At 39.0% G+C, this 17,369-nt stretch overlaps 1 protein-coding gene and 1 non-coding gene across 4 annotated transcripts; one reads left to right on the top strand and one right to left on the bottom strand.

The window, feature by feature from the left end:
* Nucleotides 1-3,375: 3,375 nt before the first annotated feature.
* On the bottom strand, nucleotides 3,376-17,162 carry mansc1 (MANSC domain containing 1). Of its 3 annotated transcripts, none has more exons than XM_026146639.2 (4): nucleotides 15,856-17,162; nucleotides 9,649-9,975; nucleotides 8,652-8,792; nucleotides 3,376-6,359 (listed from the first exon to the last, which is right to left on the bottom strand). In XM_026146639.2, the coding sequence occupies exons 2-4, from the start codon at nucleotides 9,899-9,901 to the stop codon at nucleotides 5,335-5,337; spliced, it is 1,419 nt and encodes a 472-aa protein (XP_026002424.2). In that variant the 5' UTR covers nucleotides 9,902-9,975; nucleotides 15,856-17,162; the 3' UTR covers nucleotides 3,376-5,334. The 3 variants fall into 3 exon arrangements, with proteins under 3 accessions (XP_026002424.2, XP_026002426.2, XP_080148170.1); XM_026146641.2 differs by having other exon boundaries at nucleotides 15,884-17,162; XM_080292044.1 differs by lacking the exon at nucleotides 15,856-17,162 and adding an exon at nucleotides 12,690-15,781.
* Nucleotides 6,601-6,673, top strand: trnat-ugu (transfer RNA threonine (anticodon UGU)). The gene has a single exon. It is a non-coding gene; the product is annotated as a tRNA-Thr (tRNA).
* Nucleotides 17,163-17,369: the final 207 nt, after the last annotated feature.

The following is a 17,369-nucleotide window of genomic DNA, read 5'->3' as shown; positions in this document are numbered from 1 at the left end:
GTACGCTCACAACACGGAAACGTCCCGCAGAACCGACTTCGAACCCCCACAGAACCCCACCCCCGAACACAGACGTTAACCCCACATTCCCGCGGGACTACTTTATCACACGGACAGGGGCCCCACAAAACAGGGCCCCAATATCATCCAACGGCAGGGGCGTTTCCAGGGGTTTTACATCAGGTGGCACAAGGCAAGGGGGGCTCAGGAAATCATTATATACTATATCTGCTTTTTTATACCAAATTCAGTCATTTGGTAAAAAGCTTTTAATCACCTTTGTTTGTTAAATCGCTGCATCACAACATGTCTTAAAAATCCAAGTCTATGTAATGCCATAAAACATCAGAAGAAACACATTTTCACCAGAAACCCACCATAATCACAGATATAGATGAATCTGACACTTTTATTTGATTTTCACACAAAAAAACCATTATGTGGATTATTAAAAAGTGTGAAATCTGATATTGTAAATAAACCTACATAATGTGATAGATTTTACAGCACTTTTGATTCTAAATTTTCTTTCTAAATTTTGGAATTTTACACTTTTTACCTATAGCATCTGATTTCAGGTTTTCTCAGTTTCTTCACACCCTATAAAGTTTACATGTTGCATTTTTCTATTTTTGATTTGCATTTTAATGTTTTATGCCTTAGAGATGCAAGGTTGAGATGGGCAACAGCAGACAAGAAACAGTGGATAGACATGGAGCTGCCAGGCAGAATGAAGTACATGAAGAGGTGATGGAGAAAAATGATAGGGATAGGCCAAGATGGAGGCAGATAACCTGTGGTCGCCCCAAAAGCAACTTTGAATTTTATTAATTTCATGAAAGTAGCAGCAGTAGCATATAAACAAGAAAATTACTCTGGGATTTATAATTTTTACATCTCAGTGTTCTGTTGATAATAACTTTTTACAATATTATTATTGCTTTATCATTATTATCATTATTATTATTGAGATTTTATTCATGAAACATCAGCCCCAGTTTCAGGTTTCAAACATCAGAAAATGCAAGATTTCTCAAAAGCTTTCAGAAGGAGAAAGTTCAATGAGGATGTGAGGCCTCGGATTACAGAGTACACTTCCTATTTCAGAGTAACAGCTTTTCTAAAACCTCTTGCTGATTTAATAAAGTGTGGATCACTCTCGTCTTATCTAATGAATGTATCTGTGGGAGATGTGGAAGTGAAAGCAGGACTGTAAAATTACAAGCAAGGTGGACGGGACTCAAATGTCCTGCTAAGAGGAAAGGAAAGCATCTCATTTAAAAAATTTCAGGGTTTAATCACCAGGTCAGCAAAACTGCCTCACAGTCTCAGGAATATGAGGTAACTTGTTAGCACATTAACTACCACATACCTGATCATGTGCCTGTCATGAGTTCAACCACAATATACATCACACTATTTGATCAGTGACTGAGTTCATAGGATTGGGTTTAGACTTGATGATACTTTTGTAAGTATGGCGAATATCCAAATGAAATTTCAAGTGCTGAAAAACTCATTTAAGCTCTGTTAAAAACTTGAATCATTTGAGCTTCAGTATCATGAGATAAATCATTACTTGAATAAACTGCACCAATTTATTGTTATTATCTAGATTCAGAGCAACAGGAACAAAATTTGAAACCATGGATGTTTGATCTGTTTAATGATAATTCACTGAATAAAACTTTAAAAGTGCATTCTGGGTAAACTTTCAAGACTCACGTCAGCATGTGTGATCAGTGGCTGCTCCCTGAAGTCAGAGCAAAGGTCTCTTTTTTTATCTACATTTGATGCCAGGCTCATCTTTTAGCCACGATTCTTTAGGAGTCAAAATCATTCCTGAAACTGAGCAGATGATCACTTTCTGCCAAGCGCTGTTGACAGCAGCTCTGAAGCACCTGTTGCATAATAAACAGCTTTACTACAAATGTTGAGGTTGTGGACTTCATCAGGGTCATCATAAAACACATTACAGGCAACATTTCAAAGGGTAATAAGGTAAGTATGCTTCTGGTTAGATGTATATGATGTTTGTTATATTTATGATGGCCCCAATGAAGGCCACAAGCAGAAACACATTAGAGTATTAAAGTTTATTTTTATGCAGTCATGACCAAAGGTTTTTCGCAGTGCCACATATTTAGTGTTTTATATACATTTTGCTGTTTCAGTTTTTATCTAGCTTTTTTTGTACGTGTTTGTGATCTAGTGAAGAACAATGGTAAGAAATCCAGTTTCAAACACTTACAGGAGAGTCAGTATAATATATGATTTAAGTCCACTATAGTAAATATTACAGTGCTAAGCAAAGATTCTTGATGTGAAGTTTGGGAAGCTTCCTGGCCAAGGATCCAAAATGTTTATTTGATGATCTCGAAGCCTCTTAGTTACCACTTTTATCTTGCGACACAAGACAAAAGACATCCTGGAAGATCATCAGTCTGAGGATTTTTTTATGCTAGTTTTTGAGTCGAATAGTGATAATCTTGGAACCGTGATAAAGCAGGAGGATCACCATCTTGGGCCCAGAAACTGACAGACAGAAGGGTCGACCCTGTAAACGCTAACTTTTTGCATACATATTAGCCCTGTGCCATATTTATGGCCAATAAAAGTCTTTGAAACTTGTGAAATGCTTATGACTGTTCTTCACTAAATCATAAAAAAACATTTAACCTTCTTCAAAATAATTTTTGTGCAGCATACATAAATATATCTGGAAAAGTGAAAATATAAAAACTTGAAATTTTGAGGAATTCTCAAACAATTCTCAACTGTTTAACCTGCACCAAGAATTTGTCCAAAGTTGGAGCTCAGCTGGACATGATAGAAAAGAAGCTTGATCAAGAACAGCATCGACCAAAAACTCAAGTTTATGAGAAATCTGCACTAACATAAGGCTGAGACCTTTGGGAGTTTGTTTGCAGTTTTTAACAGAGATGAAATGTGGGTTTTTTTTTCAGCCCTGAAAGAAGTAAAAATACTCAAAAACTTATAATACAAGTTAGATAAATCTTAACTGTGACAGCAAGTTACTCTGAAAATACACATTATATGAAGGTAGAAGCATGCATGGCTCCATGACATATATTTAAGTTTTTGTAGATTTAAAAAACAGATGGGTCAGGTGGAAACTTTTCTCAGACTCAGGCTGATTATTTTTGTTGCTGTAATGAACCTTCTCCCAGTTTGGTTAATACAGAACAGTAATAAATGTGATGCTGTGATAAATGTGAAATTTTATTTAATTTGGAACAACTTTACAAGATTAATTTTGATTATTTGTTGGTAGATCACCCAGACGATAAAAAATCACAGTGGTTCTATTTAAAATCAAACACACTCAAGCAAAAATAAATCTGCAGACTCAGATACTTTTCAAAAATCAACAGTTTTTTAATCCTTACAAGAACGAAACATCAAAGTTCAAACTTATGCAAAAGCATCACTTCACAAAACAAGACCAAACTATTACCATCCATGTAATTATTAATTAGACAATCAAAGTAAAAATCAGAGCAGTATCAGTGAAAACGCCTTATTGGTGCAGCTTCAGTTTATCGGACTGCTGCTGCTGCCACCTGGTGGTGAAGTGACGCTATAGCAGTCTCGTTTCTGCACATCCAGTACAATACAAACGTCATTATAGGAAAATAGTGCGCAGCAAGTGTCCTCTTACTTATGAAAAAAAATCAGCAGATCATAGTCATTAAAAAAAACAAAAAAACAGGATACAATAGTGCATCGATTTTCAAAGGATTGCATCCATCGTTTGAATATTTATCCACATGTGAAATACAAAATACAAAAACACCACAGTGAGAGAGTGAGTCTGACATCTACACCGGTCAGGTGATTTAAGAAGCAATCACAGGCTCGTATGGCTGAAGCGTGTGGGAGGAAGAAGACATGCAGGTGTATACACAAAGGGCCCCGCGACCCCACGGCGAATCAGAAGAAGGCCAGAATCTGAATCAGAGTCCGCTTGTATAGAGTTTCTTCTCGCCAGTCCACTTCAGAAGCTTCCTGAGTTTCTACGAGTAAAAATATTGCTGTTTGTTCTTTGTTCCATCGTCAGCTGAAGTTTTGGACCAATGAGCTTCCCAGCAGAACTCTGAGTTCATTATGTGATCTGAGAGGCCACAGAAGGGCAGTGTTACCGCCTAAAGTCTGAAGGCTGCTTCAAAGTTGCACTATCACTTGTTGCACAAGACTTAAAAAGATCAAGTAACAACTGAGGAATTTGTCTCATGAGAAGTCAAATAATCTAAAAACATAAAAGCCCAAAAAATATCTCAAAGTTTGATTTTTTTTTCACAAAACAAAAACACCTCAAATAAATTCTAAGAATAGTTTTTAAATTAAGAGATATTTTGTCTTCATTGTGAGAACTTTTCAATATAAGTCTACCATCTTTTTCTTTTGTTAACACCAATAACAGAAAAATTAAGGTATGAAGTCCATGATTGGTCTGTGATGAGTTTAAGGAGGCGGAGTCTGAAATGGAATGAGGTTGTCATCTTTGTACTTTACCTACTGACTGTATATAAAAGATGGACATGGTCACTTAAGGTGAATAAAGCTGAAATAATCAACAGTGAAGACTTTAAAAATCATGTGACTGGTGAGTTTGTTGAATGACTTCTTTGTTAGAAAATCTGGAATGGGCGGAGTTTGTTCACTATTGTTATAAACATAAAGTTCAGCTAGCTAAGCCAGCTTAGCTTAGCTTTTACAGGGTTTTTCTTTCCTCAAAATTGGTCTTATGACCAATCTTTTTTAAAATGATCTCTGTCAAAACCCAAACATATGCAGGAAATTTTGTTTTCAGATGTTAATTGAAATGGCACTCATGAGTTTTAGATAGTGCTAGCTGAAACAGCATGGAGGCCATAATTTCTCTACTTAGAAAAAAGTTACTAAAGTATGAACACACAGAACCCCTTGGTTTCTCTTTCAGCTTGCCTCCAGTTTTAAAATAGCAACATGGCAATGGTCACAAACCAACAGGTAATATCAATATCTGTGTCTGTCTTTTACATAACATTGGTGGTTTGGGTGTTAAAAACAACAGAAAAAAATGTTGCTAGCAAAGCAGTGCGCTATTTTTTAGAAGATCAAAAAGTGACAGCTGTTTTAAATGCAAAGAAACTAAATATTATGTGTACTCTCCGGCCAATCACAATCCAGTGTTCTCCACAGTATGACAAACCTTTCAGGAGGTGATGTAGGTGCTCCATTATTATGTAACTTTGTGCTATTAAACTAATTTAATAAATTCAATAAATCTCACTGCCCCTCTGGGCTTCCGTCCTTGTAACGTTTTCCTTGTCACACCTCGTAGTGCAGATCATTGAGTTCCAGTCTCGTGTAGTGGCGTCTGTCGAAAGACTCCATTGCTTTGCGGCCTCCAATGGCGAGGGCCATTGTGAGGATGGCAAGCACCAGCACCACAAATGCCACCATGCCGCTTTTCATTGCTCCATGTGCTGCTATCCCTTTGCCTCTGGCAGCACTTGAATTCTGGAGGATGTGGTCAGACTGAACAGCACCTTTGGGGACAATTAAAAGAGTCGCCGCGGGCGTTGTCCTGGTGGTGGGCGCCTCAGTGGTGGTGGTGGTGGTAGTTGTTGTTGTGGTAGTGGTTGTTGAAGGAGGAGTAGGGGGGTTTGTGGTGGTAGTTGACGGAATAGTAGTGGTGGTGGTTGGAGGTGTGGTTGTGGTTGTTGTGGTAGTTGTGGTAGTTGAAAGTGTGGTGGTTAGAGGTGTTGTGGTGGTTGGAAGTGTTGTAGTCGTGGTCGTGGTGGTTTCAGTGTTTGGCTGAAGTTTTTCGGTAGTTCTGTATTTGGCCTCCTTGTTCATTGTTACAACAGGAAGTGAGGTGGTTGGAGTGGTGGTGGGGGTGGTGTTTGGGGTTGTGGTGGGAGTTGAAGTATGAGTTGGCTGGGTGGTGGTGATGCTGATAGGATGAATTTTTCCTTTCCTGGAGGTTTTAGTTTGCTTTTTGGTGGTTTTGTTAGGCTTTTTTATGGAGGTGGTGGAAAGAGGTGATGCTTTTGCAGTGGTGGGTGATGAGGTCACTGCTGCCATTGTGGCAATTATGATGATGGGTGGAGGTGTGGGGGTGGGGGTGGAGGTGGAGGTAGGGGTTGAGGTTGTGGTTGATGGTAAGGTAGTGGTTGTCGGTTGTGTTGTGGTAGTGGTTGTTGTCATTGTGATAGTGGTTGGTGGCATTGTTGTTGTTATACTTTTTGGGGTTGTTGGTTGTGCAGTTGTTGGCGTAGTTGGTGCCAGTGTGGTGGTGGTTGTGATGGTGGTAGTGGTGGGAGGTCTCACAGTGGTTGGATGAAGTAAACCTGTGCAGGAAAGAAAACACAAAGACATAAACTTAAAGATTTGTATAGAATTGTTTGGTCAGCAGGGGGCAGCAAAAATCCACAATCATCCAAAATTCAACACAAACAAGAAAAAGTGAGTTTTAGAAGGCTAAAAAACAATTATACTGACATTTGATCCAATTTGGTAACAACCATTCATGAACGGTTTGGGTTTAGTGGTATGTCACATATTACAGGTGTGTCTCACACTGACATATAGGGCTCCATAGCTCAGGGGTTAGAGCACTGGTCTTGTAAACCAGGGGTCGTGAGTTCAAATCTCACTGGAGCCTTAACTACATGCCTTCTGTGAAAGAACCATACTGTCTGTTAACTCTCTGGGGAAAAAACTCCATGACATAAAATATACCCCATCATTTAAAATGTTTGTTCAGGTGCTTGTTAATTATCTTTCATGATACAGGAAATTTGACACATTAATATTTAAAATTATTATTCTTTTATATACAGGTGAAGATATTTATGATAACCATGATATTTGAAAATAGGACATCAATAATGCACATATATGATAACATTGTATATTATTTGCTAATGTTATGGTTATGGACCTCTATGTAGTTGTATTTTGAGTTTAATTATTCATCCATTCCCTTCCACTTATCTAGTTCAGGGTTGCAGGGGCAGGGTCTGGAGCCTATCCCAGACATGCAAAGGGCTAACACGAAGAGACAGTCAACCAGTCGTGATCACATTTGCACCTAAAGTCTTTAAGTCTGCCGTCATTAGCTATGTCTGGGCCCAAACTACGCTGCAGGTCCCTAAGACTAACGATCACTGCGGCATTACTGAGAGTTGAAAAACTGTCTAAATTCTTTCATCTGTAATAAAATGATCAACATTACTGCTCTACTAGGGGTAACAATTAAGTTTAACATCCAGGCATTCATGAAAATAGAATTTATGAAATTTAATGGAGTTAGAAGTTAGCAGTGAGTTAGCATCTAAATAGAATATACCATGTTCTGACTGAGATATTTTTGAAAACAAATTAAGACGTACAGCTCTGTTATCACCTTTACTATCACAGGAAAGTAAACAGCAGGGATGTTTTGTTGGGTTACTGAAGCTTGACTAGCTGGTATATAATGATGTACTAGGTGATCGCTAGCGACACAGCTATATTAGCATAATATAATCATTGACGCTGGAGGACGAACACTAACTTTTTTCCACTCAATAAAAGGTAACGTGAGGGTTCCCGATGGTTAGGGATAAATGCAATCGCATGGCAGGATTCTGTAAATGGACCAAACTTCAGTCAGGAGAACAACTGAGATAATCCATCCACAATACGCGGTTAGTAATTAATATACTGCTGCATTGACTGGGTTGTAGTTACATCGCAAGGTTTTAAAAACTGTGCTTTAAAATTAATAGCAGTAATAAAAATTGAGAGGCTGACAGTGATCACTGACTGTTTTTAGGGGCTTTTTTGGGATTATATAGAACAAGATGAAAGCATTAAAACTAGTGCTGACAGCATTAATCTCGTTAAAATGACTCTAACGCCATAACCGCATTAACGCAGCAAATCTCTGTTAGCAAGTTAGCACGGATCGCCCCGTGCGTGGGGTTGCATGGCACTAACACGTTAACGAGCTAAACGTGTTAATGCGTTGTCGCCGTGCAGCCCCACACACGGGACGATCCGCGTTAACTCGCTAACAGAGATTTGCTGCGTTAATGGGGTTATGGCGTTAACGTCATTTTAACAAGATTAACGCTGACAGCACTAATTAAAACGTTAAAAACACAACAGCCTTATTAAACGCAGAGTAGTTTGGACCCGGAAGCAGGATTCATCACAACATCACTTAAAGACCGGATTTAGAATCACAGATTAACCTAACCCCACTAATTGCATGTCTTTGGACTGTGGGAGGAAGCCCTGGAGAAAACCCATACAAACTCCACACAGAACGCACAGCCAAAAATGTGTGTGGGGAGGGTAATTGATGAACGTGACTGATCTTCCACAGGTATCAACATAATATCATTATCATTAATTTTGCTTTTGTTTTTGTTTTTTAATAATAATGAAGTGAAGATCCTACGGTGAAAAATGAAAACTATTTTCTAAACTAATCAATAATACTTCTAGTTTTGGCTTAAATTTACTTATTAAAAATCTTCAAGAATCCGAAGCTGAATGTATGCAAAGCTGGGTCACTCATGTCTTTGTTCATCATGCATTTAATCATCATTATTAAAGTCATTTTCTGTGTTTACAATGAGTATCTGACGTACCTTTGTAGATGTCATAGGTGTTGATGCCCTCCTGAGCCTTCGTTAAAGGACAGTCCTGCTCCATCTGACAGTGGAACAGGAAGCAGTTCTCATCACCAGCGTGTTTGTTCCCGTTGAAAACCACCATGTTGCATTTAGCACCTTCAGAAACACAAAGTTAGTTTTTTCCTTTCACTTTTTTGAGTCACAGTTTTTGGCTTATAGTGGTCTGCTGTGACCTTTGAGACTGATGAGCCTACTATAGAGAAACTGTGATATATCCCACGGTAGCGATGGTTACAGGAAAAAAAAAAAACACTGACCAAAAACCAGATATAGTCTTTAGATGGTTACATGTGGCCGTCAAAGCCAGTAACCTGGGTTATACTTTCTCTGACTAAATTAGGTATACATGACGAATCAAGAAGAGCAGCTCCCCTTTAATGAAGCTTTGATTTTTCTTATGTCTGGTTTTGAAGGTAAATATTTAAATTTACAATCTGCACAAATTACCCAAAACTTTCACCACCAGGGCCAGCGTGACCTCAGTTCTCAGGCTTTCCTGAGCACTATACAAAGGTATCTTGGACATACAGTCATTGCTGTTGTTTCTATAGATCCTGGTGATGATTTTGCAGGGGTGTAAATGGATGGAATGAGCATAGGGTGGCACCAGCCCACCATTTATAATTGGTCCCTACAGACGCTGCTGGCTTTTGTAAATTTCCTTAAGTAATGCTTTTTAAAGCTGTACTTCTTACTGAAGTACAGTATTTCTATTTTATGCTGCTTCCACTTCTACCAGACTTTAGATGCCAGTACATTACTTTATACTCCATACCATTTATTTTAAAGCTTTAACTGGATTAGTATTATCCAATAATATTATGGATAGACTAATGAGTGCTTTTACTTTAGCTACATGCTTCATGCTTCATGGTTCAGACACAGTTTTTTTTAAACATATCTTTAAAAAACATAACCTTTGACCCCCAAGTTCCCCATTCACTCTGCTCACCTGGTTTGACTTCCTCTGAGCAGCAGGCGAGGACGCAATCCCGCTCAGAGTGGACCACCCGGGCATCCATGGCTGTTGTCGGTCTGTTTAGCGACAGCCTGACGTCGACTATGGCGCTCTGGTGCTGCCTGGAGAAACACGTCTCCGGTTCCAGTGCTGACACGGGAAGTGATATCATCACTATGAATGTGAAAGCAGCGTAAACGAACAGCATGAGCGTCCCCAAGGGTCGTTCAGAGGTGGGAGGGGTCATGGCTGCAGTGGGCGTACTCAGATCAGAAAGGCCTTGGTGTGCAGAGCAGGACAGCAGAAATCCACAGAGATGAACTGCAGAGCACAAACCCACTGTTATTAAAGTTTAATCAATGATATTATTCACAGCAAACACTCAGAACAACAGAGGCAAGATGACACTGAACGAGAAAAAAGGGCAGGAAACGTCAGGTGGATTTTTTTGGAACCATTGTTTTAAGTCAAACCTTTTAGTACATCTTATTAAGTCTTTCTTGGACTTTGTCTGAGACTTCAAACCCTTGTCAGGATGTCTCAGAGTCCCAGATCTGTCTTGGACCACAAAGAGAGCAAAATTAGATCTGTGGAGAGAAAATAGAAACCTAAAAATGGAAGCTGTTCCTGAAGGAGGTGGCGGGGCAGCTTCTTTTTTTAGATTACTACTGAACGAGGTCAGAAAGATGTTTGAATCAGAGAGAAAAATGTGGTGGAAGAAGCATTCAGACCGCTAATCTAAAGCTATTCCAGCGCTGCATCAAAATTAAGGAAAAGGAAAAGAGGCCACACCTCTAATAATGGAAACTTTAAACCTACAGAGACCACAGCAGGCTGTACATTTAATATGAGAGTCTTTGGGGATTGACGCACTGTTGGGGCCTGAGCTAAACATTAGAGCAGCGGTCCCCAACCCCCGGGCCTCGGTCCGCACCGGTCCGTGAGAGTTGAGGCTCAGGTGTGAAATGTATAGTTTTCAGGGTTTTTATCGGTTTTCAGCATTATTTTGTTATCGTTTTTATCGTTTACTCGGTTTTCCTGGGTCTTTTCATTTGTGTTATGAATAAATTTTCTTTTTTTCGGTACCAGTACTAGTTTTATTCTGTTGCATTTATCCGCGACACCTAAAGGCCGGTCCATGAAAATATTGTCGGGCATAAACCGGTCCGTGGCGCAAAAAAGGTTGGGGACCGCTGCATTAGAGGAATCATGTTTTCAGTGTTTCATTTTTCCACTCCAGTGGTTGACGCTTACAGACAGAAGTGCAAAAATCTTTTACATAAATTGTTGTGACTGAAAATCTGACATAGATCCTTAAAGAGGGCCCATTCTGCTTCACCTGACATCCTGCATATATATTTCCTGTTCCAGCAATGGTACATGTTCATAAGGCTATTTCAAGTCACCACATGGTTGTAGCTCAGGTTCATTCAGCTGTGTATTTCAAAGGTGGATGCTTACAGAACAGGTCAAATATAAAATGCACCTGTCGCACCGCATCACATTCTTTAAGGGTATAACCGATCCATCTCCAATGAGTGGTTTTAAAGTGCATCCTGCATCCAATACTGTATGTCACATTCATCTACAGTTAATGTTTAACCAGACCAGTGTGAGCGATGGTTTAGCTCACTGGGTAGAGCAGGTGATCTATGTCCTGTGGGGCTAATGCAAAGACCTGGGTTTAAATGTGCCCCAAGGCTTTTTGCTGCATGTCTTGTAGTTGTCGTAGCGTTCCTGTCTTTTCGCCATTGTTTTACTGCAATAAAAGCTACCCCCCCCCCCCCCCCCACAAAAAAAAGAAAAAAAGAAAATTTATGTCCACACAGCAGTCCTATATGTCTTGATTAAGAATGGCTCAGAGGTTCCTGACAGTGTTGCTGGACTCCATCCAGAGTAAACATCTAGTTAGACACCATTTTTTTAAAGATAGAGTCGAGTACCATAACCTCAGTTTTGTCATCCAGGCCTTTAAGTCATGCCTGTAATTTAACTAGCTGATTTGTTTCATGGTTAAATACAGCTGGGTGTCAGCTGCATAGCACTAAAAATGTTAGCAGCACTTTTTAAAAATAATATTGCACAAGAGAATCAAAGGATCTACGAATCGATGAAGTCATCAAAACTTAGAGAGCCCCTGATTAGACTGATGAGGACATCAGAAGCCCCTTAAAGGTGGATTTCACCATATTTAAGTTTTTCTATACTGCTAAGATGGTAGAAAAGAGGACTGTGATTACATATTACTCCTTACAGCTCTTATTAACTCAGGTGTTATCTGTGATGAGGTAAACATTAATCTCACGTCACAAAGTGTTCTACATCCTGATTATCACGTTTACTCACGGGGGGTGTAATCGAAAGATTCTGAGAACACGTCCATTACCACTTACACTGTGCACTCCAACCTCAACCTCTGTTTCAAACTGCCTTGATGTTCATGTGAAAGATCATTACAGGTGAGGAGGTTTAGAATTAGACTCTATACAGTATGATACTGTGTGCACTTTTCCTGTAGCATCCTGAGGCGTCTCGTGGAGAATCCTGGAAGTAAACCAGGTGCACATTTTCGCATTGAGTCTCCAACTGACTTTTGTCATGTGCAAGCGGGCATTTATTTCTAAAACACATCAAATTCACTTTGTAGTTCCTGTTTGTCACTTCCTGCCCACTTCTGCTCCGTGCAGCCTGATGCAGAGCCTATTAAAAAGTACACCTGGCGTGACTTTAGGCTGCTGCTGGGATGCTTCTCTGTGGTGTGTCTGCTAAGCACATTAAAAACGCAGTGTTTTTGGCTACATAAGCAAAATTTACACTCATCTTTTTTACCACATTTGCTTTACTGTGATCTCATCCACGTCCTCAAAAATTTAAATATAGTTGAAAGATCATCGTTTGGATTTGGTGGAATAAATCCAGCTCCCATTGCACAAGTACAGAAGATGAAGAGGACCTTGTTTCCATGTACAGCCTACTTAACATGTTAGTTTGTATAAAGAGTTTTGAGTATTTAATAATTAAGAGCAGAAACTCACCGACCGTGTGAACAGTCCTCCTTTAGATGCTCAGCAGCTCTGTGGGTCCACAGTCCACAGAGCAGGACTTTAGCCTGTTTTTCTGCTACGGCTGCTCTCCTATCAGCTTTACAGCTGCTGTTATCTGAGCCACTATCAGACAGATTAGTGCTCCTTATTCACGACAACATGATGACCCTGTTTTTATGTCAGCATCGTCCTCTACTCAACAGGAACCCTCAGCATGAACTTTTACTCACAGCAGTTTAACCCTCATTCTCCATCTTCCCTGTGCTAATGTGTTATACTAGCTTAACCATGAGTCTGTAAGTAGCCACCAGGCAGCACATCATTATATGTCAACTAACTCGACTTCACTAACTCCAAATATGACTTCATCTTTTTAGAAATCCACATCAGAACGTGGTATATAATAGAGATGGCACGATACCACTTTTTTATGTCCGATACCGATACCGATATCATAAATTTGGATATCTGCCGATACCGATATGAATCCGATATAGTGTTTTTTAATCAACAAAACTGTTTTTTAAAATATCTTGCTGCATTTTGCAAGTCTGCAAGTTCATACTCAAGTTTAAAACAACAACTACACTAAAGCTATTCTGTTATACCTGTATACAAAAAAAATATTTCATAGTTCAGCAATACTGATCAATCTAATAAACTTAGACCTCCTCCCTATTCTGGTATTTTAAAGAGTACTTAGCGTAAATATTAAGCAACCTAACTAATAGGGTTCCAACTCCCAGCAACAACAAAAATAAATAAATAAAAAATAGGGAACCACCCCTCACGCTCCACCTCATGATGCTTAATCGACGTAATCAACCTTAATTTGATGCAGTGTGAAAAAAAATGCACAGAAATCAATTATTTTTCAAGAAATATTAAATAGATTCAACATCTTTCTTCAACAAAATTGCAGACTGCACAGATGGTACCTTCCCAAAGGAAAAAGTACTATAGCTTACTAGGGTATATATATTAGACTTAATAGTCACTATATACAGTAATTGACTTCTATTCATTTTACATCAAATTAAAACTTTGTGTGTCAGATAATTATTTATTAAAAGCTCGACATTTTAAATGAGAATAAGAAAGAAAAGTATGTCTTTGTGCCCCCTTTTCCCTGTTAATGCCCTATCGGCCCCCCTGGCTAAACTTTGCTAGATCCGCCCCTGCACAGTTACCAGCGTCAGCTACGTAGAAAAAGATCCTGGTGTAGAAAGTAATATTAAATAAATTCTAACAACAGCTTATCAAGCTTAAACGTGCTGCTGTTGTTCAGCCGCTGGTTTCCTCTTTCTGGTGCAAAGTGGGCCAAAAACAAAGACGGACTCGCGACAGAAAAGCCGATCAGCTGATCATTTAAGCAGCCGGAGAGCGAGAGGCAGTCGCTGGTTAAGCTTAACGCAGGAATGCTTTACAAACATTCAGAGATGGACTTACACACTTGCTTTACTTCTCTCGGGGATAACTTTGTCGGAGATGAAATGCCAGGTTGCTAGCGAAGCTCCAAATGCTATCCAGACCACCGACAGGTCCCGCATGCCACAGCCGCTCTATCACGTGATGCATACTGCTCCGACGTGCTAACGTTCTGAGGTGAGTTACGGCGTGTTGCAAGTTTTGTGAGGTGCTTTCGTGATATTTAATGGATCGGATTACATTTTTTATTTTTCTCCGATATCCGATCCAGTAATTTAGGTCAGTATCGGACCGATGCCGATACGTAATATCGGATCGGTCCATCTCTAGTATATAATCTCGCTAGTCCTCGTTTTAATGGGTGCTTGGATGAACCTTTCCTGTAACATCTGGGAGGACTGTCATGGTGATCATTTTATTAGTTTTTTTTTTTTTTTAGAAAGAGAAATTCTAACAAACCAGAGTTAGAGGTGAGTTTAATCTCTATATATTTTATGTTTTTTAATTTAGTCTTTAATTTCGTAAAATCTGCAACAAAGTTAATTAAAAACATAAGAATGTCATGGGGTGTATTCTTCCATGTCATATACAGCCTCCTCACATACTATCATGTCCACATAAAAGCCTAAAGAAATCAACAACAATTTCACAACCTGTCGAGTTATCTTACCACTAAATCAGGAAAATAACTCACTATGCTTATAGTGTACAATAAGGCTGTAATCAACTAAAACTAGCACAGAGCTTAACAAAATGCATCTTTGATGTAAAAGCAGAATAGTGATGTAATAACCTCACAGAGCCGGTTTCATGACTCTGACAACATGACAACTCAGGGGCTGTTCGGGCATTAAAAAAAGTAAAAGGAGAAGAAGTAGTTTTAATTTTTAACTAATGTCTTCTTAGTCTTAGTTCACTGTAATAAACTTTAGTCTGACATTAAACTTCAACAGAGTTTAAATAAGTGAGTTTAGGGCTAAGTGTAAATTACCTGCATGGCTAAAAGTTGCTACCTGAAAAATGAATAAATAAAAAAGTCCAATTTTAGAGATCTAAAACCTGAACCTTATTAACAGTATAAAAAGCCAAAACTGTGACTTCTGTGATACTTTTCTGATTTCAGACTATAGTTTCAAGTTTAACTAAATAAAACTCAAAGATCTTTTTGTAAATTTTGCCTGTTATTAGAATCAGACTTGCCAATCACAAGTCATTAGCCCATGAGCCAAAAACTGCGACAGTGAAAAAGCTCAAGCTCCAGCAGCTATTCCATCTTTTATATAAAATCTATGATTGAGGCACTGACTCCATCCATCCATCACATCAACAGCAGAACACAGGATGACGTCACACAGATATCCCAGCTGTTATTAAGAGAGGAAATAAACGTCAATTTATAACATGGGAGTCTATGGGGACTGACTCTGTGGAGCCCCTGCTGGACGTCAGAAGAACTGCAGCTGTTGTTCTCTCAGCTCCTTTTGGATAATAAGAACTTGAGAGCACCTGCCCGGGCTGAGCCTGAGCTCAAGGCCAAAAATCTGTAATAAAGTGTGTAATAAATGAAATGCGCTGCACACATGACCGCATCTATAAGCTGGAGTCTTAGCACGAAGCTAATGTGTTGCTGCACACAGCACCTGCCCTTCAAACCTGCCCTGTACTGGTTTTACTGGTGCGGTAATGGAGCCTAATTGGGACACGAAGCGGCCGAAATGCGTTTTGTTACCTGAGCGGTCAGCGGGGACACAGATTACCTCGGCGCCGCCTCCATCGTCCCTCCGGCGGTCAGTGCGATGTGATGTGATGAGTCGGTGTTTGTTCAAACCAGCTTAGTTCCAGTAAGAAGCCTCAGCCGTCCCGACAGGACATGATGCTCAAACAAAAAGAAGGCAGAGGACGCGTTTCTGTTGTCTTAATAACGAACCCGGCTGTTCTCCGCCTGCAGAGGATGGAGGACGTTACATGATGGCTGGTGCGGAGGATCTGCTGCTTGTCTCCTGAGTCTGACCCATTTTAGTCTTTGTCCTCTGGTAGGGGGAGGGAAGGAGCCTGCATCCCCAATCTGAGGCTCACTGCCGTCTGATGTTCTTCCAAAAAGCCGGAAAAATATCAGAGAAACAGCCGGAGAAACCGGACACAAAGAGCTTCAGATGTTTCAATAAAGACACAGTTTATATAAGAGCTCCATACGGAGCCTCATCAATAATTAAATCTGATCATGAACAAAACATCTGAGAGAAAGGATGCCAGCGTGAAGCGGATCAATAGTTTATAAAACCTCCAACATGTATGGAAGACCATTAACGCCTCTAAAACATTACAAAAACAACATAGGTGTAAATTCGACTGAATTTATGGAAGCCCATAAAGACATTAGAACTTAAATAATAAATAAAACAATTGCAGTAAGTCAAAATCTGGACAACAAATTTTGAAACATACGGAAGCCCAATATACCCCCCTGAAAAAAATACAACTAATGGGATGTATAAATAGTAAATAAAAATAGATAATGTAAGCTTATTTGAAGCCTTCAAATAAAATGAAAAAGTAAAACAAAACTGAACCTAATATCAAAATCATGGAAGTGCATTAAAGATCAAAAATAAAAAAATTAGATAAAAGAAAAAAAAATACCTGGTTGTGGAGAGCTAGTGCCAGTTACAGCTGTTATGGGGTGGGGTACACAATGGATGGATGAATGGACTTAAATGGAAGCACAATACAACCCTATAAGTAAAAACAAATAATGAGAACTCCCTGGAGCTTTCTGAAAACATTTTATTATCTATCTATCTTTCTTAAGAATATGGGGACATATTAATATTTAAAACAATATTATTTAATTTTTAATAAGTTTGGAAACCCATTAAAGCCCTTTGATAATAATTGAATCGCAATGATGAACACAAACATCTAGAATTAACTGGACTAAATGTTTGGACTTACTAAAAGGTCAAAAAGACAAAACGTTTATAAACAACTCTCCAATAAATAAATAAATAAAGTATATCAGAACTATGGAGGCTCATTAATTCTGAAAACATTTAATTGTATATATTTTTATACACAGTTCATAGAACTCATGAGAGAAAATATTTCTTAAAATAAACCCGAATTAACCACCTAGAAAAACTTATTAAAACATGACTTGACATATGGAAGCTCATCAAAGTATGTCAGAAAACACAAATAGTGACATACGTAAAAAAACAAAACAAAGCACAATACCTTTAAGCA

The sequence above is a fragment of the Astatotilapia calliptera genome, chromosome 17, assembly GCF_964374335.1.
Source record: "Astatotilapia calliptera chromosome 17, fAstCal68.1, whole genome shotgun sequence".
Classification (NCBI taxonomy): domain Eukaryota; kingdom Metazoa; phylum Chordata; class Actinopteri; order Cichliformes; family Cichlidae; genus Astatotilapia; species Astatotilapia calliptera.
The sequence above is the reverse complement of the archived record's forward strand: the minus strand, read 5'-3'. Positions and strand labels throughout refer to the sequence as shown.